The 27,363-nt window shown below is 38.2% G+C and overlaps 1 protein-coding gene across 1 annotated transcript; it reads left to right on the top strand.

Moving 5' to 3' along the window:
* On the top strand, positions 1 to 27,363 carry FAM114A2 (family with sequence similarity 114 member A2). The gene is given in 15 exon segments (XM_020978358.2): positions 1 to 100; positions 1,882 to 2,126; positions 3,099 to 3,198; positions 3,712 to 3,801; positions 6,149 to 6,258; positions 10,846 to 10,935; positions 10,937 to 10,981; positions 11,914 to 12,072; positions 13,784 to 13,907; positions 16,071 to 16,150; positions 19,898 to 20,023; positions 20,415 to 20,554; positions 22,345 to 22,417; positions 24,248 to 24,301; positions 26,650 to 27,363. Coding segments are annotated over 14 exon segments (1,527 nt in total). The 5' UTR covers positions 1 to 100; positions 1,882 to 1,895; the 3' UTR covers positions 26,755 to 27,363.

Raw genomic sequence — 27,363 nt, 5'->3', positions numbered from 1 at the left:
GCTGGGAGCGGAGGCGCTCCCTCCCCTCCGACTCCCCGAGGTGACAGTCCACTTCCGGGGCGCCGGAGATTGCTTTGGTCGGCCGCGGCAGCTCTCTATGGTGCGGAGCCTTCCCGGGGAGGGGGAGTGGGGTGGCGAGGCAGGGACTGGAGAATGGTAAAAGAAGGAAGGGATGGGGTATGAGGGAGGCAGCGGATGGTGGTCAGGGGATCCCCCCCGCAGGAATCTGGCTGGGGAGGAAGAGAGGCTTCAAGCATCTCGGCCTCTGGAGGCCGGCTGTGCACGTCAAGGCTACGTAAGTGCGTGCGGGGGCGGGGCACGCAGCTGCGTGGGCCTCTGTGACGCCCATCGGCCTCGGGGTATGCACCGAAAATGCAGTGGAGGCATTGCGAGGTCCTGAGAATCTCCTCCTGGCATCTCTCCCCTCCCCTGTCTTTAGATTGCATCTGTTTCAACCCCCGACATTTTATAAATGAGCGAGTTAGGGGCAAAGCAGGGACTAGAACCCAGGGCTTTTTCTACAGCTGTACGACCCCCGGCTTTCTAAGCCTGGATGCAGATCCCTTAGTACTTAAACTGTGCGGTCTAGCAAGTCACCTACTTCCCTGAGACTCAGTTTCTCCCTCTGAAAACGAAGAGTAAGACCTAGATGATCTCTAAGGGCCCAGCCAGGTCTTATGCGGAATGAATCTATGATTCTCTGGTTATTTTTTCTTGTAACTTCTTAATTCCTGTCACCCAAGCCAGTTTCTACTTCGATTTTGCTAAAACTGTAGATTCAGATGCTTATTTTAGGCTCTAAGTATCTGGAGAATTATAGGGAGGAGGCATTACCCTTGTTTTGCACAGCTCCAGAGGTCCTGTTGAGAGTGGAAGTCACGGGAAGACGTTTTAGATTACCATAAGGAAAAATGAACAGGTAGAACTGCCCCAAAATGGGAGGGGCCTGTCACATACAGTGAGTTCCTCATCATTATAGACCTTCAGTGATGAGAAACTTACTACCTCTTCTTTTTTGGATAGTTGTAATTATTAAATTAGATGCACCTGCATCTAATTTACATCTGCAAGATGGGGTTATAGGTGACGTGTACTCATCATTAACTCGTGCTTATAGATTGTTAGAGCTGGATGGAACCTTAGAGATCATTTAGTTCAGCTTTCATTTGAGGCTCAAAGAATAAAATAAGTCAGTGACATATAATCAAATAAGGTGGTAGGCAGAGTGGAGACTTAAAAAATTGCAGATCTCTTGAGTTGTAGCCAATTGCTTTTGCCTGTACATCAAACTGCCTTTCTTTGAGGTGGCTTCCATCTGGAAGATTCTGATTCTGTAGTTCACAGACTTTATCTGTTTATGTCTGTAGAATTTAATTTTGTGCCTTTGCTTTTTCACTTCCCTGATGAAGGAGTGTCAAGTCCTTGGAAGTAAACTGTGCTTTTATAGACTATACCTACCTTGATTTCTTGCCCCCCAAACTTTGCTTCGGTGGTGGTAGTGGAGTCAGGGTGGGACCTGGGGAGGAAGGTTTGATAGATTGATTGCTCAGCAGATCAAACAATAAGACCAGAAAATTATCATGCCTGATCCAAGAGCTAATTTTGATCCAAAAATAGATTAAAACTTCAGTCATCTCATTTAACTCAACTGAAAGTGGAGATACCCATTCAGAATCACAATTGTTTTCTTTCCCCTGGGGGGTTTGAACTGTTATTCCCTCTTTAATAATGGAGAAAAAGAAGTTGCTAAAGTATATGTATATCTGTAATTATTAATGACTTATAAAAAAGGTTTTTAAAGTGTTTACCCAGAAAAAAGTCATGTTATATTATTAAATGAAAAATCTTGATGATTTGTTCTTGGGGTATCATTTGTATTAGGAGATATTCTAATCATGTCTGAAAATGATGGTGTCAAGAATATGGCAACAGGAGAAGAAACTGCCAGTTTGGAGAGTGGAAACAGTGGGCCAGACAAGCAACCTCATTCTGCTGACCCTAGTGCCAAGCAAGACTCTGAATCAGAGCCTATTGCCCCTACTCGTAAAAGACCTGAAATAAAACCTCCTTCTGAGCCTGTGACTTCAGAGGTTCTCCCGGATGAAGGACTGAAGTCTGTAGGCAAGGTAGAGTGTCAATTGTAATTTGAAGTTAAAAATCACTGAAGAACAGCATATAAGAACATATCTTAGAATCATAAAAAAACATCTATTAAGCACTGTTTAACATCTCCTAACACCTAAGAAATCTTGCCTAATGTACAAAAATTAAATGGTTAATATTATTGCTTTTTTTTATTTATTTATTTATCTATCTATCTATCTATCTATCTATCTATCTATCTATTTATTTATTTATTTATTTATTTTGGTGAGGCAGTTGAGGTTAAGTGACTTCCCCGGGGTCACACAACTAAGTCCTCCTGACTCCAGGGCCTGTGCTCTATCCACTGTGCCACCTAGCTGCCCCATTGCTTTTCAAAGGACTCATGGAACAGCTTCCCCTTATCTACTCATTTATGAAAGGCAATATGATATACAGTATTTAAAAGCACACTATTAAGAATCAGAATCACAAGGCTTGGGTTTTAGTATCAGCTTCTTATAAGCTATGTGAACTTGGGCAAATCACCATACATTTCTAAGTCTTAGTTGTCATCTTTAAAGTGGGAGAAATAATGTAAGTTACATTACTGTCAAGTCAATCTGTTTCCCTCCGTTTCCTCACCTGTAAAATGGGGATAATAATAGAACCTATCTCCCAGGGTTGTTGTGAAGATAAAATGAGATAATCATTATAAAATGTTTAGCATAGTTCCCCCCTGCTCCCGCCATATACGTTAACTATTATTATTATTATTACTTCTGTCACTGAGTTCAGTTGATCAAATGAGGATATGCGTAAAGTACTTTGGATATGTAAAGTGTTATTTGTGCATTAGGTGTTGTTTTAATCATAATTATACTTGCTATGCTATTAAGAGGACTTTGATATCTATATACTCTGAAAGATAATGCAAAAAAAATAGAAGGCATTTGTATTCACATTTGTTTTTTTCTCTTTTTTTTTCTTTCCTGGTTGTTTGGAAAAAAAAATAGGATCCTGTTTCTAAAGAAGTACCCCAAACAGGATGGGGATACTGGGGAAACTGGGGCAAGTCTTTGCTTTCTTCTGCTTCAGCTACTGTAGCCACTGTAGGTAAGTTCTGCAGTCATTTTATTAACTGTTGCTTGTGTTTTGTGTAAACATTCTTATGATTTCTGTGCCTGTAACTTTGTAGGAAAAGTTTCATTATATGAAGAAACAGAGAATATTAGGAAATGATTGTGATATAAAAATAAAGATTTCAATGAAACATTTTTTAAAAGAAGAAAACATTGGCAAATTAGGTAGTTGGCTAGTAAGTTAACCAAATATTGTATAGATTCCATATTGTAATAATAGGCATTACTGAATTTTTACCAGTAATTTGAGATTAGGAATTTCTAGTATGCTAAAATCACTTTTTCCTATTAAAATAAAAGGTGAATTAAGTTTTACAAGGGATAAGCCAGGTAACCTCGAATAGCATATATTCAACATGTCCTACTTATTGTGTTGATTTTTAAAATCTGGATTGTTCATTTAGAATTTGGGTTTGTTTTGCTATTTATGTAGTTTTGGTGACCATAGTCACATATTTGTAATAGAAGTGTCATTTTCCCTCATTAGGACAAGGCATTTCAAATGTCATTGAGAAAGCAGAGAGTTCCCTTGGCATCCCTAGCCCCACTGAAATTTCATCTGAAGCTCAAAACACAGGTCAGTATACTGAAGTGTTAGAAACTATATTTTTCTATTGAAGTAGAATGCTTGAAGTCATCATTCATTTAGCAAAATAACTTATTGCAACCAGAAATAATGAATTACCATAGCAGTATATTATATTTTTATTGTGTTAAATTTTGGTATGTTCAGAGTATAGTGTGATTGGTTCCAAAAAAATTTTTTTCCAAGAAGATATTTTAAGTTGTATTTGTATGATTTACTATAACTATATTAAATTGGAATACCTCTGGAAGAGGTGGCCAAGGTGGTGAAATGTCTGGAAGCTATATCACATGACAAATAGTTGAAGGAGCTGGGGTTATTTATTTAATTAAATTAAATTATTTTTATGTTATATGGAAGAAGGATTATATTTGTTCTACATGCTGCTCAGAGGGCAGTGTAACTGATGGTTGAAAGATATGGAGGTGGAGATTTCAGATCCATTAAAGAAAAACTTACTAATCATTAGAGCTGCCCAGAAGCATAATTGTTCTAGCGGTATGTGGATAGAATATTGGCTTTGGAGTGAGGAATACCTGAATTTAAATCCTGCCTCAGTTTCCTTTTCTTAGAAATAATAATAGCAGTTATATCACAGAGTTGCTTGTAAGGATCAAATGAGATAATATACGGAGTGTCCCAAAAGTCTTAGTCTCATTCTTAAGCTTAGCTTAAAATTGTACTGACAATTTTAAGCTATTAAAGCTTAAAACTTCACTAAGACTTTTGGGACACCATAAATATGAAGTGCCATATAAACTAGTTACTTGCCACTTCATTAGAGGCATGGATGATGCCTTCTTGGGCATGTTACAGAAGAAATTCATTCTTCATGGAAATTAATTCTTCTTGAATTATACACCTTTTTCTGGTTGCTTTTTTCCCCCCCACCTAGGCATTGAGGTTAAGTGACTTGCCCAGGGTCACACAGCTAGTAAGTGTCAAGTGTCTGAGGCTGGAGTTGAACTCAGGTCCTCCTGACTCCAGGGCCAGTGCTCTCTCCACTGTGCCACCTAGCTGCCCACCCCCCGCCCCGAATTATACACCTTTTTGAGGTTACTTTTAGCTATAAAATTCTGCTTCATTCACCATGGTGAAACAGTTTTTAGGATGGTATTTCAAGCTCAACAGATGTTCCAAAGGAGAACATATTATTTTCTCCCAAAATACAACTTTGATTTTAAATTCTCTGTTACTGTCAAGGGCATCATCAATCTCCCACTCACCCATGTTTTTAATCTCTGTCGTTCTTGGTCATACCACATAGCCAGTAAGTAACCAGATCTTGTAATTTATTTCTTTATAACATTTCTTGCATATCTCTTTCCACCAACAACCACCACCTTAGTTCAAGGCATCGTCATGTCTTGCCTGGCTTAGTGCAAAAGCTTTGTAATTGGACTTCCTGCCTCATATCTTTCTCCATTTTAATCCATATTTAGACTCAGCTGACAAAGTGTTTTTCCTAAAGCATAGATCTGACTATGTCACCTCCCATATGCAGTAAACTCCACTTGCTCCCTGTTACCTCAAGGATCAAATATAAATTCCTCTTTTTGTCATTTAAAGCCTTTCAGCATGGCCCCTTCCTTCCTTTCAAGTGTTTATTACACATTAATCCCCTCATCGTCTTAGTCCAGCCATAGTGGCCTATCCATTCTTTGTGATGTTCCATCTCTCCATCTCTGGGCACTTGCACCAGCTCTCTTCTGTGCCTGGAATGCTCTGTCTTCTCACTTGTACCTTTTTGGATCACTGGCTTCCTTTAAGACTTACCTCAAGTGGCACCTCTGGCAGAAGGCTTTTTCTCATTCCTCTACTGCCTGTGCCTTCTCCAAAGCATCCTTCCAGCTACTCTATATTTATCTTGTAGGTAGTTATTTATGTGTATATTGTTTTCCCCATTTGAATTTGAGGTCAGGGATTGTTTTTACCTTTTTTTTGTATCCCCAGAACTTTACATAGTGCCTGACACATAATAGTAAGTACTTAATAAATTTACTTGTTGATCGAGTGAATGAGATTGCTCTTATGAAGCTCATTGTCTGGTAAGACATAAAGTAGAAAAAGCACTGGACTTGGAATTGGAAGACCTGGGTTCAATTCAACAAAATTTCGTTAAATACCTACTGTATTCTGGGTTCAGGTCTTTGTTCTGCCACATACTGTTTGTGTGACCTTGGGCACATCAATGTAATTCTCTGAACTTCATTTTCTTAATCTGTAAAGTGAGATAGATTAAATCAGATGACCTGTAAGAGACCTTTTAAGGTATGGGGTCCATCAATATTTACGCGATTTGCTTTTCTCCAACTTTTTCTTTTCCTGTGAAATACAGAAGAGACTAATGTCAAAGCAGGCAGCATCTATAAAGAGGATGGAAATACTTCACCAATGGGTGCAGCACTCGGTGTATTCTCAACTATTTCTATGGCAGTTCAGAGTACGGTGAGTATGAAAGGGTGTGCTTCCTTCATCCCTCACCTAAAATATAGTTTTGAGTAGAAGAAAAGGGGATGGACTTGTCCAGGAGATCTAGGCTTTATCCCAGGCTCTAATACTTACCAGCTTACACTTCCTGAGCCTACTGTGCTCATCTGTGTGAATCAGGATAATAATGATTGTGCTACCTACTACAAAGAGTTGTTATAAGGAAAATTCTCTGTAAAGCTTAAAGCATTATAAAAATAGCAGTTATTATTTTGAAAACTCTAGTATTTTCAAACTTTTTGTTCTACCTTTTTATTTAAAGATGGTGGTGGGGGCAGCTAGTTGGTACCATGGATATAGTACTGGCCCTGGAGTCACAAGAACCTGAGTTCAAATGCTCCCTCAGACACTTGACACTTACTAGCTGTGTGACCCTAGGCAAGTCACTTAACCACAATTGCCTTGCCAAAGAACAAACAAACTAAAAACCTGTGTTGAAACTATTTATGTTTATGACATTCCACACTATAGATTATATGTCATGATTTCGATTTCAGTTTGGGGTTAAAAACATCTGTAAGAAAAAGTGGTGTTAGATGTGATCAGAAATAGTGTGAGGACAAGAAACACAACATTTTTCATATTTAGATTTTTAAAATTTGTAAGTAGATTAGACTTTCCCTTTTAAAAATATTGTTCACATGTTACAGGATATAAAACTTCATATCCTTTCATCCCCAAATTTTGTTTTGGGGAGCATGCTTCAAGAATAACCTAAAAGAAAAAAAAAGAAATTTATATAGATGTTCATAGCAATGCCATTCATAATGGTGAAAATTGGAAATAACCCAAATGTCTCACAGTGATAATTATAGACTCATATTTTTATAGTTCTTTACACAACAACCTTTTATAGGCCTCACAACAACCTGATATGGTAAGTAGATGAAGTATTATTATCTTCTTTTCACAGATAAGAAAACAGACTCTAGGAAGACAGCTTGCCAAAGTTCATGTAGCCTATGTAAATGATAGTCCTCTTGAACTTAGGCTTTCTGACAAGTCTGGGACTTTTTCTTTTATATAACATATTATATATTAACACAAGACTCACTTTTAATAACAGTATATTACTGATAAGTGGTCCATGTCAATATATAGAAGTGTTTCTTTAAATAAGCAGCTCTTTTGTGGTGGCAAAGAGCTGGAAACTGAGGGGATTTCCATCAGTTGGATAATGGCTTAACAAGTTGTGGTGTATGATTGTGATGGAATACTACTGTACCATAAGAAATGATGAGCTGGTTGATATTTTAGAAAAATATAGAACGTCATTTATGAAGTAATGAAAAGTGAAATGAGCAGAACCAAGGCAACATTGTATATGGTAACAGCAATATTGTTTAAAGAATAATTATGAGCAACCAAATTATTCTGAATATTATAAATACTCAGACCAGCTATAAAGGACATTAAAGGAAGATGCTATCTACCTCCAGAGAAAGAACTGATAAATAAAAGTATGCATAGTATGGATTTATATATATTTATAAATTTGCATCAAATGGTGATCTTTAGTGCACAATAGGGAAGGAGGGAAACAATTTGGAGCTTAAAATGTAACAAAAAATAAATAAAGGAAAAACATTGTTTGCCTTTGCCACATTTCTATCATTGTTTCTATTCACTTCATTCAGGATGAGATCATATAAATCTTTCCATGTTTCTCTGATATCACCCCTTTCATCATTTTTTACAATGCAATAGTTTCCATCATATTTATGTACTTGTTTGTCCATTCCCCACCCCCAATTCCCATTCTCTGCTACCTCAATAGAACTATAAATATTTTTTGGTACCTTTAGAGTTTGTTATGCTTAGGAATCTGAATCTGCCCTCTCCTTCCCCCCTTCTCCCATTTCTCTTCTATTTCCATGTTAAATGAAATATCTCTGTACCAAACTCTGTGTGTGTGTGTGTGTGTGTGTGTGTGTGTGTGTATGTTTGTTATATCTTCTTTTAACCAGTTCAGATGAGAGTGGGATTGAAGTTTCAGTTGTTCCCCCATCCCCTCCTCTTTTTATACATGTCTACTTGTGCACCCTCATTATGTGAGGTAATTCCCCTAACCTTCCTTCTCCCCCACCCCCCATGTATTCCTCTTCCCTTCCCTTTCCATTCTCTTAAGATCATTGAGATATAACAGAACCACTCCCAGGCCTAGTCTAGTTAGACTCTCTCTGGGATTTTTGACGAAGATAGAGTTCAGAGAGGAAAGATGTATCATCTCCCCATAATTGAATGTAAGCCGTTTTTCCTTGCCTTAGTCCTTTATCGTTGTTTGTTCATGTTTACCTTTTCATGATTATCTTCATTCCTTTGAACTTCAAAGTTTCTGTGCAGCTGCTGTGTTTTCATCAGAAATGCTTGAAAGTCCTCTGTTTCATTAAAGGTTCATTTCCTAGCCCTGCTCAGTTTTGCTGGGTAAGTTATTCTTGGCTGTGAGCCAACATATCCTTTGCCTCTTAGAAAATCATATTCTCAGTTCACCACTCCTTTATAGGGGTGGCTATAAATCCTGTGTAATCCTGAGTATGGCTCTTCATTACTTGAATTCTTTTTGGTTGTTTTTAAGTATTTTATCTTTGACATGGAAACTGGATTTTGGCTATGATGTTTCCAGGAGTTTTTATTTTGGGGTTTCTTTTAGGAAATGACTGGTGGATTCTTTCTGTTTTCACTTTGCCCTCTGGTTCTAGGAGATCTGGGCAGTGTTCTTCTGGACTTCTTGAAATAGAATGTCTAGGCTTCTTTTTTGGACAGATAGTCCAGTGATTCTTAAATTTTTTCTCCTTGATCTGTTTTTCAGGTCAACTGTTTTGGCTATGAGACACTTTACTTTTTGTTTTCTATTTTTTTTTCTAGCCTTTTGACTTTGTTTTAATATTTTTTTTGTCTCATAGAGTCATTGCCTTCTATTTGGTCCATTCTAATTTTCAGAGAATTTATTGCTTGGGCCAAGGTTTTGTACTTCTTGTGTCAAGCTGTTAATTCTCTTTCCAATTCTTTCTTCCATAACTCTCATTCCTTTAACAGTTTTTTCCTCAAGTGTTCTTTTTTTCATTTATTAAAAAAGAAAACGTTTTAAAATTCTTTTTAAAAAAACTTGCTTCATTTCCTCCAGGCATGCTAGTTGAATTTGTGCTAGATCTGTGTTTTTATCTGAGGCATTGCTTATAGATATTTTAGAGTCATTCTTTTCTTCACTGTTTGCATCTCGCACATCTCTGCCACCTTCATAACTTTGTTTGTTTGTTTGTTTTTAGAGCCCATTAGTCCGGGCTGCTCCCCGACTTCAGATTTCATATTAGGCCTGGGTTCTGCTGCGAGGGAAGGTCTGCGCTGCCGTAGCTGCTTTCTTGGCGGCGTTTAGTGTGGTGTTATTCCAGGATCTCGGACTCAGCTCAGGCTGGGGACTCGGAAGCTTTCATTGCTCCCAAAGTCGTGTGATGCAGGGTAAAATATGATTGCTACCCCATGATATGAGCTCTGCAAGTTCTGGACCTGGCTTTTGGTCAGAGCAACAGTAGACTGCTGATAGACTTAGCCATCACAGCCAGCTAGGAGGTTCTGCTGGTTCAGAATAACAGAACTTCGGTGTCCGTTTTGGTCTGGGATTCCTGCCCTGGTTATTCCTCGGAGGGCTGGGCTTGATGCTAGAACTGAGATCCTGTTCTGCTCCGGGGCAGCACCTTGCCATCCAAAAACACCACCTCTGTGTGCCCATCCCTTTCTCTGTTTGCCTTAGATCTGACACCCAGAAGCTGGTAATGGGTGACAAAGCTGTCTGTTGGTATGAGTCTGGGGGTGCTCTGGTATGGCTCTGGAACCTCCTCTTGCCTGAGGTACAGCCTCTCCCCTGGGTACTGCAGTGCTCCATGTACACTGGCACGTTCCTGCTCCTACCCAGTCCCTGTTGATCTATTGTTAGTAGACACCTCTTTGTGTCTCTTTATGCCAACCTGGGCTGGATATAGGACCTACTGTTGCATTTTCTGGGTTTCATCAGAGAATTTGGTCTGGTACATTTTCTGGGTTTGGTGGAAGAGTTTTGTGGATGGAAACTTGGCTGTGTTGCTTCTTGCCATGCCACCATCTTGAGCTAACCTCCCATTGCATTGCTTTTTTAAGAAGAGTAAGCAAGAATAACTCTTTAAGGTATCCACTTGTGGTACAGTACCAATTTGGTTTTGGAAGACCTGGGTGTACACCAGCTTTCTTGTTCTACCACTTAGTAGCTTTGAGTTGTGGCGTGTCACACCCCGCTTCCTCCTATCACTGCCTGCCCCTTATTTTCCTCATCTCTTCTTTGTACTATTTAGCAGGAATATTGTGAGCAAGGTACTGTGAACAGGACATACACGATAGAAATGTGAGCTATGTTTTCATTATTATCGTCAACATATTGATTTTGGCGTTTAAATAAGTCTAATAGAAGAATCATGACATCATTACCAGATGTAGGTAATGTCTGCATTTACACAATTAGTAGATGTAAATTCATTTTCCTAATACCATACTGAGATTTGTACATCTGTTTTCCAGGGTAAGAGTGTTATTAGTGGAGGCTTAGATGCTTTGGAGTTCATTGGGAAAAAGACAATGGATGTGATAGCTGAAGGTGATCCTGGATTTAAAAAAAACCAAGGGCCTAATGAACCGAAATTCTACATTGTCTCAGGTACTGTATCTTCTTACAGTCATATTTTCTTTTTCCATTGTGATCCACATTGGTGCCTGTGGCAAGAATCTTAGGCCTTTCTTATTTTTTTTATTTTTGACTTGTTTTTAGTAGCTATTTCTGTAGGCAACCAAAACTGATGCAGTCTTTAGTACTTTAATATTCTGATTTCATCAGTGTGGGTACCATTTCCACTGATTCATGTAGCAATCAGTGTTCACTTTCTAATAACAAAGGAACATATTGTTAATATAATAATAATAAAATATAAAAATGAGCTAGTGATAATTTTTTGTTTATATGATGCTTTAATAATAGCTAGTATTCATATAGTACACTCAATACCTGTGTGACCTTGGGCAAATCACTTAACCTCTCTAGGCACTCATTTTCCCCATTTGTGAAATGAGGATATCAGACTAGAAGACCTGTAAGATCCTTTCCAGCTCTAAATCTATGATCCTATAACCCCTCCTTTCTGCTGGGGAATGGGGGAGGGATTATTGGATTAAATAAGCTCTGAGATCTCTTATAATGCTGAGATTCTATAAATCTATGGTTAGAGAGCCAATGGTTTGAAATGGGGCTGGTTCTTATTTTTCTTTTCAGTTTTTGCCCTTGCATATTTCTATTTTGTTAGTAGATTCTAAGTTTTGAGGTGTATGTGTCCATTAGGTTAATGTTAAAGCTTTTTTCCTGAAAAATGTCTGGTTTTCTCAAGTATTCATTGTGTTGTTCAATATCAAAATACTTGTGACCACTTCTACAATAAATCTCCTCAGTCTTTCCATCTTTAATGTTCCATGAATTAAAAGGTCATTGCTCTGCACTGTTAATACCCTTGCTGCCTATCTTGGCTTCTATTTCCCCTGCTTTTAAAAGTCACCCTTGAGCTACCATTGTGCAAGCTTAATGCCCCTATTTCTTTTCAGGTTTTGCGAGAGGCAAAAGATAAGGAAGAGCTGAGGACAGCCAATAAGGTTTCCATGGATACTGACAAGAAAGCTCATTATGGATTACTCTTTGATGAATTTCAAGGCCTTTCACATCTAGAAGCTTTGGAGATGCTTTCTCGAGAGAGTGAAATAAAGGTACCGTAATAGTCTGACTACAGAATGCTCCCCAAAGTAGGTAGTTCATTCCTTAAATGAGATCTTTTGAAGGGGTGGGGGGAAACTATATAGTATAAACTGAAAAATAATTATGCAAAAGTACTTTGATATTCCAGTGACTTTTTTTTGGATACTCCATGACTTTTTCGGTGTGATGTACCTTCTAACAATGAATTGTATTGCCTCCATACTCTATAGGCAGTCTTCATTAATTTCTGTGGCTTAAAACAATCATCATGTGGCCATTCTTTAGGTGAGGCATCTGTCCACACTTTGCTTGATTGGCCCTAGCAATATGTTACTGTACTTAGAGCTTTCTCGTTAAATAGCAGCTGTAGAGCATGCACACCGATGGCATGGTTTCAAGAACCTTGTTCCTCTACACCACGATAGTCCATTGTAATGCACATGTTTAGTGTATAGCCCCAGTTAATGTGAAAGTTTGGGGATGGAGTGTCATAGTGGGGAATGTGGAGGAAAGAGAGCTAGGTAATACAGTCTGGGGATATGGGGAGAGGACCCAAGATCTGTGATCGGGCATCATTGTCAGACTCACAGACACAGGTAGGTAAAAAGAAAGAAAAATTAGTTGAGACCTGTTGAAAATTTTATGATCTTGACTCTTAACTCTTAACTGTGGGAACTACAGGGCTGAGGTAGTTTAAATAAAAATCAGGCAAAACTTGATTAGAAATTGCTACATTTGAATTTGTCAGCTTTTGAAAGAACATATGGTTTTTGTTTGACCCAAGAGGTAGGGCAGAAGTGAAACTGAGTCAGTCTTCAGTTGAGAAAAAGGGAATGCATTTCAAGGATGGAGGCTGTAGATTCCTTAAGTCATGTCAATAAATAACAACTACCTACCATGTGCCAGGCACTGTGCTAAGCACTAGAGATACAAAAGAAGTGCAAAAACAGTTTATGGCCTCAAGAAGTTCACAGTCTAGTGGGGAGAGGAAATATGTAAACAACCATGTAGGAACAAGATATGTACTGAGGTAATCACGGAGAAGAAGGCACAAGCTTTAAAGGAGATTGAGAAAGGCTTTCTTGCAGAGGATGGGATTTTAGCTGAGACTTGAAAGAAGCCAGGAATCAGAGGCAAGGAGGAAGAGAATTCCGCACTCGGAGGACTACCAGTGAAAATTCGTGAAACAATATCTGAACCTAACACTTGAAATAGAGAACAAGTAAAGTGGTGTCTCCCAGCAGCCCTGGGAACAGAGTTCTCAGCAGCCCAGCTGTTATTTTTTCCTTTACCTTGATCTGTTATTTCCACAAAATGAGCTGCTTTGTTTGTTATTAATTGACTCAATATTATTTCACTTTTATTTCTAAAACAGTTATTAGGCACTAAAATTTTTCTAGACATCTCTGATCTAGGTTATACTTTGATTTACTGCATATAGTAAAACAAAAAACCAAATGTGTGTATATGTTATCTCTCTATCCTCTGAAGGGGCCAACCAACCTTCCATCCTTAAACTTTGGTGAACACAACTATTGTTGACCAATGAGCTGATGCTGTTACTGCAGAATTGATCTTTAACCCCTTAATCTGTGAAATGGTTATATAATGCTTTTCTTATCTGTAAAATTTCCTTATCAGTGAGAACTTCACTGGAATTCTTTATCCACTTTCTTTTTTTAAAATTAATGTATATTTTATGAATATCTTGTTTGTAACCAGGCGAAATCCCTCACTAACTCTCTGTCTGGTGAAGAATTAGAGAATCTAAAACATGAATTGGAGCAACTCAAAGAAGCTTTTTCATTAGCTGAGTTCAGTGATGAAGAGGAAGATGAAAAAAAGGGTACATTCACTTATTTGGTACTAAAGTATAATTACTATTGAGACAATCTGAATTTAGAATTCCAGACCACTGGAGTTACTCTTACCTACTCTGGGTTAAGCATTCTGGGCCCTACCAAGAAACTATATTTCCTGCTGTAATTTAGCAAGTTGACATTCTGGTTTATCAGCCAATCTTTAATGAGTTTAGTTAGTGTCATTCAGCCCTATAGCTCTGATATGAACAGACTGAATTAAGTTTGTGAACGTTCAGACCTTGGAACTAATACCATCAGGGTTCCATGGGTGACCCTTCCAAAGTGCATACATCTCATAATAACCATTTTTCCCCCTTGCACTTTCCTATGAACTTTTGTGGATGCTTAAAGTTATAGATAAGATGTCAGAACACAATGCCAGCTGACTATTCAGACTGGATTTTACTAGTTGTCTGTGCTTTGGTAGGGTTGTTATTGGACCAGGATCTGGATCCTAGTTTTGCATGTTCGGGTTCTTAATATAATCACCCTTTACACTAAACTCTGCTGCCTCTTGTTTTAGACAATGTACTGCTATATAATACATGCCCAGCTCCGTGAGAACATATCTTATTCAACTTAACGAGCATTTTAAAGCATCTACTTGGTGCATAACAGTGCACTATATTCTTATATTTAATTTTACCACCCACAGAAACTTGAAGTCAGTAGACCTTTCTTTAGAGACTCTGTGTTGTCGCTTCTTACTCAGGCTGTGGGGAACTAAAATGTGGTAAATTGAAGTAACCTCAAGATCTTTGCTATATGTAAAGTGTGTTCAGCTCTACTTTAGCTACCCAGAGGTTTTCCTTTGAAGTGAGTACAAGATGAATAAATGTTACTGTATATAAATGTATATAATTATGCTTGATGTGATTAGAAAGCAGTTCTTTTGAAACAGATCTACAGAGCTAACTATTGTTATTGAGGCAGCTTGTGGAAGCTAATGAAGATTTCACTTTTAAATGGTTGTGTAGTGTGCACTTCAATCTGATTTGAGTTACCCAAGTCGCTGAGTGATAACCCCATTGATATTAACCATACTGTGATAATCTCCAGTTTTTTATGAACTTCATTTAAGTTATTGGTACAGGATGCCACTAACAATATTTGTTCCATCTAGTAGACATCTGCCCTTGCATAAGTAATCAGAAACTATAGTCTTTAAACACTTTTTAAAGTGTCAAAGGAATTTTCCAAACAGATGTGCAGGATTTGTATCTCTAATTAGCCCTCTTACCTGTCTACCAGCAATCAGGATTCTGAAATGGTAGATCTGGGATTTTTGTGATATGCTTTCAATTGAGTATGCCACTGTGATGTTTATGGACCCCTCCCTTCCAAAGCCTTTACCATCTGAGTAGGGTAGAGAAATAGCACTGAGGCCATTGGGGACCACAGAGCTAAGTGTTCACTGCTTTTGTAGGCTTCAGCTTTCATTGGCATCCTCTATCCTATTCCCTAATCCTTAATACCAGGGAAAGCAGTGCAGTGTTAGAACAGCCCTGGACTTAGATTATATAGATTGTACATTTAGACTAGAAGGTGCCTTGGAGGTTATCTAACCCGTTTATAGATTCAGAGACTGAAGTGCAAAGTCTTGTAGATTACAAGTGGCAGATGTGGGATTTGGACCTAGGTCCTCTTAACTTGAAATCCAGCACTCTTTCCACTGCACCACATTGCCTCTCATAATTTCCTTTACTTTGCTCCAAAATTTCCCTTTATCCCAGAAGTTTTCCATATCTTTGAACCAGTATTTATAGTTTTGCCAATATATTTCAAACCCCAAAGAGTCCCATGGCCAGATGAGTCTGGGAAACATTGGGGTAGACTGTCAGTGCTAAAGGAGATCAGAGAAGGGCTTTGAAAGATAAATGCTTTTGGATGGGCAGAGAGGAACAGCACATGCATTCCAGGTGACTTTTTCTGTTTGTGTTTCTGTTCTGTGGATCTTGGTGTGCTCCTCTGTGGTGGTTCTGATCACCTGTTAGAGATAGTGAGCTTTGGGAGGACACACATTCTCCGTTGACAGTGCCCTCTGGGGTGCACACTCTACGTACCTTGGGCATACTGGGTGGTACTTGTTGTTGACATGTCTTACTGGTCTGTCTATAGTGTTTTCAGTGTCATTATTTGTCTTTCAGAAGATGAAGATTTCACTACAGAGATAACAGAACTGTTTTCCCAGCTGCATGTTTCTACTAGACCTGACAAGCTGACCAAAGTGAGTCACTTCATCCTGGCAACTTTTTTTCTAAGTATGAATAGGACAGACATACAAGATTTTGCTTATTTATTTAGGCAATTGGGGTTAAGTGACTTGCCCAGGGTCATACAGCTAGTAAGTATCAAGTGTTTGGTCTGAGGTCGGATTTGAACTGAGGTCCTCCCGACTTCAGGGCTGGTGCTCTATCCACTGCACCACCTAGCTGCCCCAAGATTTTGAATAGATGATTCTAAGCTATTAGTAGACATATCACAAGATTAAGGGTTTGTTCTTTTATTTTGTTAACTCTCTAGTAGATCCCATAATATTTTTCTTTTTATTCTTCCACTGCCTAGCACAGTGCACTACATATAGTGGGCACTTAATAGATATTGGTTATTATCCTTATTGTTATTTCTGTTAACTTCACATTTCTGTAATGCTTTCTTCATCACAATCTTGTAAAGTAGGTAGTCCAGGATTAGGGAGGTAGGGATTTCACCTGTGATTTCATTAGTATAGGCAACTCTCAGATGAGGAAATTACCTTTACCGGTTCAGGTTGGCCTCTTCTCTGCAACCACAGACTTAGAGAGTAACCTAGAACACTGTGAGGTTACATGATTCACCGAAGGTTGCGTATCTAGTAAATGTCAGAGATGAGGCTTGTACTCAGGTCTTCCTGCCTCCAAGGCCAGCTCTTTATTCACACCAGCTCTCTGGTAGTCCATGTATTATTATTTTAATGCAAAGGGATATTTACTTAAAATAAAATTGCAACATCCCCCTCCCCAAGAAAATTAAAATTAAAATGCAGCTGCCATTCCAAGTGCATAGCAGTACATTGCAGGCACTATTTTCAACAAGTGGCTCATGACTGGTACTAAAAATCAGCATTAGGGATAGTCTCTGCCTAGTCAAAGGACCTAGAGGGCATTATAGAGGAGCACATTGTCTAAAAAAAGTAGGAACATGGAACAGTGCAAAGAGCACTGGACTGGTTGGTAGCTAACATTTTTAGGGGAACTTGGGTTTGTGGCCTTGCTCTGCTATTTACAAGGAGTATGGTTGTGGATAATTCACATAAATTGTATGACCTCTGGTAGATTTCTTTGCCTCTGTGAAACTCAGTTCTAAATGAGGATAATAATTCTTGTCTTGTAACATTGAGCTGATTACTTAGCTTCTCTGAGATTGTTTTCTCAGCTATAAAATAAATTTAGTAATCCATGCCTTCTGTCTCTCCGAGGTGTTGTGAGGATCAAATGAGATAATGTGTATGAAAGAACTTTGAAAAGTACAGATCTCTGGGTGGGGCAATACACACCTGTAATGTCTCCTCCTAGGGAGGCTGAGTCAGGTAGATCACTTGAGCTCTGGAGTTCTGAGCTGCAGTGAGCCAAATTAGCCCGTCAGGTGTCTGCACTAAGTCTACCAGCAATAATGGTGAGCTCTGGGAGTGGGGAGCCGGTAGGCTGCCCAAGGAAGGAGAAGTAGCCTGGGCCCAAAGCAGAGCCGGTTCAGGCTCCTGTGCCAATCAGTGGTCAGATCAGGTCTGTGAGTGCCGCTTACCCTTCCAGCCTGGCTGAGACAGGGGGACCCAATCTCAAAAGAAATGAAAAAAAGAAAAGTATAGAGCATTATGGAAATGTGAGGTATTATTACAATAGAGGCAGTGTGGGCTAATGCATAGAGGACTAGACTTGGAGGCAACACACCTGAGTTCAAATCCTGCTTCAGATACATACTTGTTATGTGATAGTGGGCAGATTACTTATCCTTTCTCAGCATCATTTTCTTCATTTGTAAAATAGGGATGATAATAATAATACTTACCTCACAGGGTTGTTGTAAGAATAAGTGAAGTTATATTATATGTGTAAAGTGCTTTGTAAACCGTGTCTATATAAATGTTAGCTCTTATTACTATTGTTATCGTTACTATTGCTAGTAATAAAATAATAGGCAGCAGGTCTAAAGGATAGAAAACTGGACTAAGACTGAAGTTGGAATGATTTCCCTATGACCCTTACTGGATGTGTGACTATGGGCAGGTCACTTCTCTGGGCCTCGATTTCTTCATCTGTAATCTGAGGAGAATAATACCTTGTAGCACCTACTCCAAAGGGTTGTTGGAAAGCTTAAATGAGATGTGAAGTGTTTTAAAAACTTTAGATTGCTATATGAATAATTGTTATTGTTGAATGGTACCGCTAGGTAGCTTAGTAGATAGGGCATGGCCGGGAGTCAGAAAGACCTGACTTTGAATTCCGCTGTAAGTACTTACTATCTGTGTGACCCTTGGCAAGTCATATATTTAACTTCTCATCTCAAAAACGGGGATAATAATAGCACCTATCTCACAGTGTTGTTGTGAGGCTCAAATGCAGTAACATATGTAGAGTGCTTTGCAAACTTTAAAACTCTATATAAATGCCACCACCATCATCATCATCATCATCATCATCATCATCGGCTTAATATCGAGGTATTATCTGATTGTTGGATTTTGTGGCTGATGGTTAAGGTGCCTACCATCATATTTTTAGGATTTGAAGGTGCTTTAATTTGAGCTCAGAGTCCATAATAATAATAATAATACTACAGAAGGCTTGTTTCTAGTGTACTTAACAGATAGCTGAATAATTTGTGAAAGGACTCATCAAGCTGTAGTATGCTCAGTATGGCAGGCAGGCCAGTTCTCATTGACATCTAGTTGAGTTCGGTGGCCTGTCCTTGTAAGAGCCGTCATAGTCCACAGGAGTCACAGGTCACGCGCTTTGTATTAAGTGGCCCCCTGTGTTTTGCGATAACTTCCCCCTGTTCTCAAGAGGCTAGAAAGAAAGGGCTCAGAAACTTGGCACAGCATTTTGAAAGGCTACTTGTTCCATAAAATTGTCTTAGAAGCAGCATAGTAGGATGAAAAGAGCATGACAGTGGAGTCAGAAGCCCTGGGTTTGAGTTCAGGCACTGACACTTACAATCTAGCTGGCCTTGGACAAATCCTTGAGCCTCCCTGAGCCTCAGTGTCTTCATCCATAAAGTGGGGATTACAGTGCTTACGTTACCTAAGTACTTCATAGGGTTATTGTGAGTAAAGTACTTAAGGGAAACTGTTAAGCACTATAAAAATGTGAACTCTTTATTATTATTTTTCTTTTGAAAAATTAAGTCTTAAGATTTATTCTATCTTCACAACATCTCTACATCTGCTTTCTTTCCATTCAGACACAACCCTACTACATCTAAGTGGCCCAGTGATTGAGCATTTGGGCCTGGAGTCAGGGCCTTGCTACTTTCTATAAGACCTTGTGCAAATCACTTCACATTCCTGGGCCTTAGTTTCCTCATCTGAAAAATGAGGGATTCAGACTAGAAAATCTCTAAGGTAATTACAATTTTAGGATTCTAAAAGGGATTTCTTTTGTTCTTATCAACAGGCAGTAACAGGCAATACTGCGCTAAGCCACTGGGTGGCTATCATTTGTCTTGGGCTAGATTTTTTGGCCACAATGTTTTTATTTTATTTTATTTTTTGCTTTTTTTTTATTGCAAGGTGGTGGCTTTATGCCAACACATAGTGCCACAGGCATGGTGTGAGAGTTCTTTGTATTTTTTTTATAGTCGTTTAGAACTAGGAAAGCAGCATCAGAGATCATTGAGTCCAACCTCTTTATTTTATGGGTAGCGGTTTGTTCTACTTCTGGGGCAGGAAGCCTACTTGTTTGATGGGCATTTATCTTTTTTTTTTTAAATACATACATAGGCAAGAAATACTGTTCATGAGTGGATCAGGATGTCTAGTTCCAAACCTTTAACAAAGGAAGAAGAAGAAGAAGGAAAGCAGGTAGAGCTGGAGAATCCAGAGCAAGAAGATAAAAAAACAATAGAGGTAAATAATATGGCAGAAAAGAACCCTTTTGCTATATGTTTGAACTGTAAGTACTATGTTCAGCTTTGTACTTAGAGGTAATGATTTAAAATGCTAAGAGCATTAGAGCTTTGTTTACTAGCTATGTGGCTTTGGGCAAGTGTCATCAGCTATGAAATGAAGGTATTAGGCTAAATTATCCCCCTGATCTCTTCCAGCTCTTACATTTTATATTTTAAGGTCCTTTCCTGCTTTGATGTTCTATGTTCTGTGGTTATCTTCTGTTCAAATGTCTAATATGTTTCAAGATGTTGGATATCAAATTGTTTACCACAGGGTGAAAAGATGGATGATGTTTCGTAGAGAAAAATTACCTACTTACAGAAAATAAGTGGTTTTCTTTATCTTCCAGGATATTCATGCATTTGCCATCCAAAGCCTGGCAGAACTGACAGCCTACTCCATTGAAATGTTCCATAAAACAGCAGCATTGATTCTTCATGGTCAAAAACAGGAGATGACTGCTCTAAAGAGAAGCAAAACCCTTTCCCAGTGAGTAAAATGAGTATTCTTTGTGAAATCTAGACTACTGTCAAGTCTTTGTCTTGCTACCACCCAGTGCAGTTCCAGTCACATAGTGGGAACCTAATAAATGCTTTGATCCATTGAGTAAATGTTGGTCAGCTTGAATCTGTGATGTTAGGGAAGGAGGGAGTATGTTCTAGAGAATGTGTAAGGTACCACTTGAACAAAGACATGGAGATGTGAGAGTACAGGCCAAGTTTGGGGTTGTGGCAGAAAAGTAGTTTAGTTTGGCTGGAGTGTAGTGTGGAGAAAAATAACATAAGCCTGGAAAAGTAGGGTGGGTTCAAATTTTAGTGAGCCTTGAATGCAAGGCAAAAGAATTTGAACTCATTAGGCAATAGGGAGCCACTAAAAACATTTTTAGTAGGAGAGTGATGCCACTAGATCTATGCATAAGAAAGATGGTGTTTACAGTGGTTTGAATAGAGGAGAGATTAGAGGCTAGAAACTCTCTAACAAGGGTCTCATGTAAGTCAAGGCAGTTGGTAATGAGAGCCTACACAAGGGTACTGCCTAGGAACAGGGATGGATGGGAAAGATTTTGCAGTTACCAATAAGACTTAGTAACTGATTTAATATGAGAGAGAAGGGGGAACAGAGTCAAAAATAACTCTTGAGATTTTGAACATTGAAAAGTGGATGAAGTGGTGTCAGGGATAAAAATGGTGAAATCATAAAGAGGAGCACGTATTTAGAGGGGAAAAGAAGATCAGTTTTAGAAAATCATTGCAGTTTAAGCTGTCAGGCTTAAGTTTAAGTTAGACCCATGAGTAGCTGGAGGCTGTGGATCCAGAAGTCCAGAAGAGACTAGAGATTTGAAAATCATCTGCATGGAAAAAGTGGAGGCATTGGATATAGACAGTGTTTTACAGAAGCTTAACACTGAATGGCAAGGCCTGGAGGAGGCAGGAAAGAATGGAAGAATGGAATCAAGGCTTTAGGTAAAGGTATTAATTAGTCTTAGTAAAGAATAGGGTTGCCTGTTCTGTGATATGGAAAGAGAGAGAGAGAGACAGAGAGAGAGAATTGACATTTAAGGAATAGAGAAGGGAAGGTGAGGCTACTTGAGTCAGATGACTTCAGGCTTCTCAGTGAAGTTGGAGGCCAGGTCATCTGTGAGTTTTGGTGGTGAGAAGAGAGAAGAAAATGAGATAGGAAGTCTATAGATAGAATAGAAATATTTTTGTGTGTCAGGGAGAACATAGTTGATGTCATGTGTCCTAAACTTTTACTGCATATAGTAGTTAACTTTATATATATGTTTATTGAATTGGATTTGATGTGTGTACTGGTTACCAAGAGGCTGCCCTTTGGAAATATGTTTCTGAGCTGGACATGGTGACACATACCTATAATCCCTGTTACTGAGGAGGCTGAAGCTCTGATGGATTGCTTGAACTGTGGTTTCTGAGCTGCAGTATGTCTGGCACAAATATGGTGAGACCCTTCCCAGAGTGGGGGCCACCAGGTTGTCTAAGAAATGGTAACCTATCTGGGTTGGAAATGGAGCAAGTCGAACCTCCCATGATGATTAATAGTTGAGATTGGGTCCGAGAGTGCGTCCAACCTGAGCAAGATAGATTTAGTCTCAAAAAAAAATCTGAAATTACTTATATATTTGACACGTATCTCCTTAAGAAGCATTAACCATTCATATTTGGCACACATGGAGATGATTTGTTTTCTTTTTGAGGTTTTAAAATGCATCCTGTAAATGCAGGAAAGAATCACTTGATTTTCCCTTTTTACTTCCTTAGAATGACAGTTTTGTTGTGTAAAGAATTGTCTTCAATGTCTAAAGAGTTTGCCACATGCCTGACAACTGTTGGGGTAAGAATTGCTTCATTTCATTGGATTAGAATGTCTGACAGTTTTTATAATTCTTTTGCTATCCTTGCTGTATATAGATAACTTGAAGTACACAGTGTATTTTGTTGTCTGCGACTAAAATTTAGAACTTGAAAAATATCTTTGATCCTTGCATTTTTCCGTTTCTAGTATAAGTCAGCCATTATTTCTTTGGACATTTTAAGGTTTTTAATTGTCAGTAATTTTATTCTCTCTTTCTTTTTTTTGCTTATCTTTAATTCTCAAATTTTCTTTTCTGCTTTTTTTCTTCAAACTCTTCTTTTATTGCCTTATAGTTTGTTTTTATTTCTTTTGCATTACCAGTTCTCACTTGGTTCCTTTGAATGCAACGTTTATTGATCTGAGAATATCTCCTGGAATATCTTTTCTGATTTCTTTTTCCATTTCTGTTGTTTCTAGTATTTTATCTGATTCAATTGTCCTCTAATGTTTTAAAATTGTATCATTCTTTTTTGCTTTGTTCATTTTTATTTTGGTTGTATTTTTATTTTCTTATGTGCTTTTTTAGTTTTGTCTCTCTTCTTTTGTGTGTGTGTGTGTTTTGATTTATTATTTTTCACGGAGTTTGTGAGAAGCCTTGGCTCCCTTTGATTCTCCCACTCTGGCATCTTGGATCAGGCTCTGACCCTTGTATTTTTTTTTTAAAGTCCTCTATATACTTAGAATATGATTCATGCCTAGTATCAGTAGCCAGTGAAAGTGCTATAGTTACAATGCAAATTTTGAAAATAAAAATAAAAATCCTAACTTTACAAAAGGTATTTGTGTGCTTATCTCTTTGAGTCTCAGATTTTTCCCCTAGAAAATGATGGAGTTGGACTAAATAATCTCTTAAGTCATTGGCCTCTCTAATGTTCTATGTTTCCTATGTTACATGTCCTAAATTTTAAGGACCCTTCCAGCTTTAACATTCTGTGTTCTACATTTTTGGACGAGGCTAGTGTGGGAATTTATTTTGCTCGACTATACATATTAAGGCTTTTGTCTGTCTTTCTTTCTTTCTTTCTTTTTCTTTCTTTCTTTCTTTCTTTCTTTCCTTTCTTTCTTTCTTTCTTTTTCTTTCTTTCTTTCTTTCTTTCTTTCTTTCTTTCTTTCTTTTTCTTTCTTTCTTTCTTTCTTCTTTCTTTCTTCTCTTCCTTCCTTCCTTCCTTCCTTCCTTCCTTCCTTCCTTCCTTCCTTCCTTCCTCCCTTCCTTCCTTCCTTCCTTCCTTCCTTTTTCAATTGTGTGGGGACTAGGGAGGAAGAGGGAAAAAAATTCTCTGTTTTAAGGTCTCTTTTAGCTCCAGCATTCTATATTTTATGTTCCAGAGTTCCTTCTAGTGTTTCTAGAAGTGTGTTAATCATGTGTTCAGCGTGTATCCTTTCGTCACAATGAGCTCAACTATAATACTTGCTTATTACTAAATTAGGTGGCATCATTTTCTTCCTAAAAATTTCCAGACACCCCATCTGAAAAGTTACTGTATGTATTCTTCAGTATTTCATATTTTCATTTACATCTTTTAGAGACACAGAAGTATTCTAGGAAATGCATTAGACTTGGAGTCAGAAGACCATAATTTGAGTCCCAATTTTCTCACAGCTTTTTAACCATTAACAAGTTACTTTCCTTCTCTGGGCCTTAATTCTTTCCTCTATAAAATGGCAGTAAAAGTACTTATACTACCTGTTTTACAGACTTGTTTTGTGAAAAATAGTTTCTAATTATAAAAGGATGGAAAGGGGGGGCTGCCATTACTACTTTAATTATGTAAGTGCTATGAAAACTAATTTTTCTTATGTTGTTTCCAGGTCAAAGAAAAGGCAGATGTGCTTAATCCACTAATAACTGGTGTGTTTCTAGAGGTTAGTTTTGATTTTTTTTAAACCTATAGCTTTAAGTCTTATGCTTTAAGAATACTTTCTGATTCTTTCACTAGTGGCTTTTTTCATACTCATTAATTTAGGTGTATTTGCAGGTATTGTTGATTTGTCTGTTTTTTTCTGTCTATCAATCTATCTATCTATTGCCTGTATTCTGTACTTTAATTAAAAGCATAAAGTAGGAGGTACCATGTAAAGTGTGTATATGTTGGGGAAGAGATCTTGCTACTCTAGTAATGGAATTCTTCCTAGAAATCAGCTGGTAAACATTGATGGGGCTGAAAATCATAAACAAATCAGCATGACTTCCAAAAGGGATAAAGTTTCATTAGAAGGAATTTTTTTTTTCAAAAAATTTCCCACGGTCCTCTTGCTAAAAAAATTTGCTTTGTTTTTTAAAGACTGTGTCTCTGCTGTATCCTAGACCTGTGTTCTTCAGAACCCTTCTATGTATTCTATGCTGTATGGACTCCTATGTAGAACTTCAGGTTGCTTAAGAAAGTGTTGATGATAGCCATCTAGAAGGAGTTGTCCTTTCCACTAAATTTAGAGGATGGGTGACCTTTTCTGGATGGATTTCATCAATACTGACCCAATGGGGTACTGCCATGTCACAGGCCTACCTCCTCTCCCTAACCCTCGGGAGCCTGGTGTCCATGGGGGAAAGATACAGGCTAGAAAAGGTGTTTCCCACTTTTGCTGTTGGTCTCCACTAGGAGCAATGCAAGCAACCTCCCAACCCCAGATTTTCTTCCATGCCTCTGTCCTTTCATATACATATTCCTGTCCTTCTCAAAAAAGACAAGAGAGGAGCTAAAAAGGAGAAAAATTTTATAACTCTGACCTCTTTCAGACAAAAAGCCTCTTTCAGGCCCTGTCATAATTTTGGCCTTGACAATTCCCACTACTATTCAGCCTCAAGAAGCCCATGGTCTTGACCTCAACATTCTGCGTTTTGGGCTTCTTTAGGTTTATTTCAGGCTCTGAATTGTTCTGTGGTTGTGTTTCTTTGGGAAATGCTGTTCTTTGAGAAATTAAAACAACGAAAACAGCAGCAACAAAACACCTGGGATTGTGTTACCTGAAAATGTCCGGAAAGTTAATGTTTTAATTGTCAGAAACTGTAGCTTATAAATCGGTATGACCCAACAGTGAAAGAATTTGGAAGAAATCAATTTTCTTAAAATATTAAGATCAGAGTCTAGATTGGGAAAGACTGTGCTCGATTACTGTGTGAGCTCTTAACGGGAAATGGCCACAGTTTGGCAGTGCTTCTCGGAAGACTTGGGTTCCCAGCTCAGCTGTGTAACTTAGCAGTTAAAGTGTAAATTATTCAAATAAAAATCGAAAATCCTGATTTTCTGGAAACCATTCATCTGTTTACCTCTCTGATTCTTATATTCTTCATCTGTTAAATATGGGGTTGGATTTAGATGACCTCTAGTCACTTTTGCTCTCTGAGCCTCAGTTTTCTAATCTACGAAGTGGAAACAATAATATTTGTAATACCCAGTCTCTGCTTCCCAGAGTTGTTGTGAGGATGAAATGAAAGCATTTGAAAGTGCCTGTGAAAACACTTCACTTTGGAGTCACAGTACCTCGGTTTGAATCCTGGCTCTAACTTTTACCTGTATGACCTTGAACAAGCCACTTAACCTCTCTAGCCCTTAGTTTCCTTCTCCATAAAATGGGGGGGGGGAGGGGACACTAGAGGACCTCTGAAGTCCCTTCTAGCTCCAAATCTATGTGGATACTGTAATACTAGATTTTCATTTTGTCACCACAAAGCACTCTATAATATTAATCAATATTGTTATTTTATTTGTGTTATTATTACATTCTTCTGTTAAAGTCCTCCTCTGATTCTTCTTCATTGCACTGAGGTAATCCTAGGTCCTTAAAGGACTTTACTAAGAAAGCAGAAATGCTGGTATGTCCTACCAAGCTGTAAAAGCCTTCAAGTTCAGCCCAACAACAAATTGGCATGTTTCATCTGAAAGCTAGCTTAGCTGAATTGGGAGGGGTTCATTTATGGAAAGTTGGCTACCAGGTGATGAATTTTCTTTTTCTTTTTTTTTTTTTGATTACTGAAATGACAACTGCCTACTAAGATATGGAAGGGTTGTGACTTGCATCGGTGGAAGATAGACACACCTCACAGAAGTAAAAACATTCTTGAAGTATCTAATTATTGTTTTCCTTTAAAAAGCTGACTTCACTGAAAAAGATGGGATTAATATGAATTAAATCACCAGGTGCAAAAGTAATCTACTCTTAATTTTTTCTTCTTTGAAGTGACCATCCTTACTTTTTTGTCTCAATCTCAACAGGCATCCAACAGTGCTTCGTATGTCCAAGATGCCTTTCAGTTATTTCTTCCGGTGCTTGAAATCTCCCTCATTCAGAGCCAGATTGAATCATCACAGTCACCATGAGCTCCATACTAGCAGAAGTGAGGGGATTCCTCATTTACAGAAGCCAATATGAAGAAATGTTTAAGGACAATAAGTTTTGACCTTGAGTTTCCAGAAATGGCTAAAAAGTGCCAGACCACTTCTGGGCCTTATTGTCCTGATGATGCAGAAGCAAAAGAGAGGGTAATGGGAAATTTCTATAGTCTAGACAACCAGGCAGTCTAGCAGGTTAAAAGAGTAAATTTGTTGCCTTCATTGTTTGACCAAGACTGTTTGGTTCCTCTTTGTGCTACTGCAGATAGTTATGTGCATTAATAAATTCTTTGGAAGAAGACTTTTGGAGAAGATCCAAGATGAGTAGCTCTTAAAAAAAGGTTAGCATCTTCTGCTAATATGATGTTTAACCAAAAACATCTGTTCCACTCTGACATGCTGCATACGGTCCAAACACTACAAATCCTTGCTAAAGGAAAAACTGGATCTTTGAAAACAGCTTTTTCTCTTCAGGCAGCACATAGATCTTTTGTTGTGTGGGTGAAAAAGAATTTAATTTTGTATGCCCAGATCCTATTGTTTGATCTGGAAATGTCACATACTTTTTTCCTTCCCAGAATAAAAACTTCAGCTATA

This window comes from Phascolarctos cinereus, unplaced genomic scaffold (genome assembly GCF_003287225.1).
Source record: "Phascolarctos cinereus isolate Bilbo 61053 unplaced genomic scaffold, phaCin_HiC Scaffold_2;HRSCAF=192, whole genome shotgun sequence".
Classification (NCBI taxonomy): domain Eukaryota; kingdom Metazoa; phylum Chordata; class Mammalia; order Diprotodontia; family Phascolarctidae; genus Phascolarctos; species Phascolarctos cinereus.
Note: the sequence above shows the minus strand (reverse complement) of the source record. Positions and strands in the feature narration are given on the sequence as shown.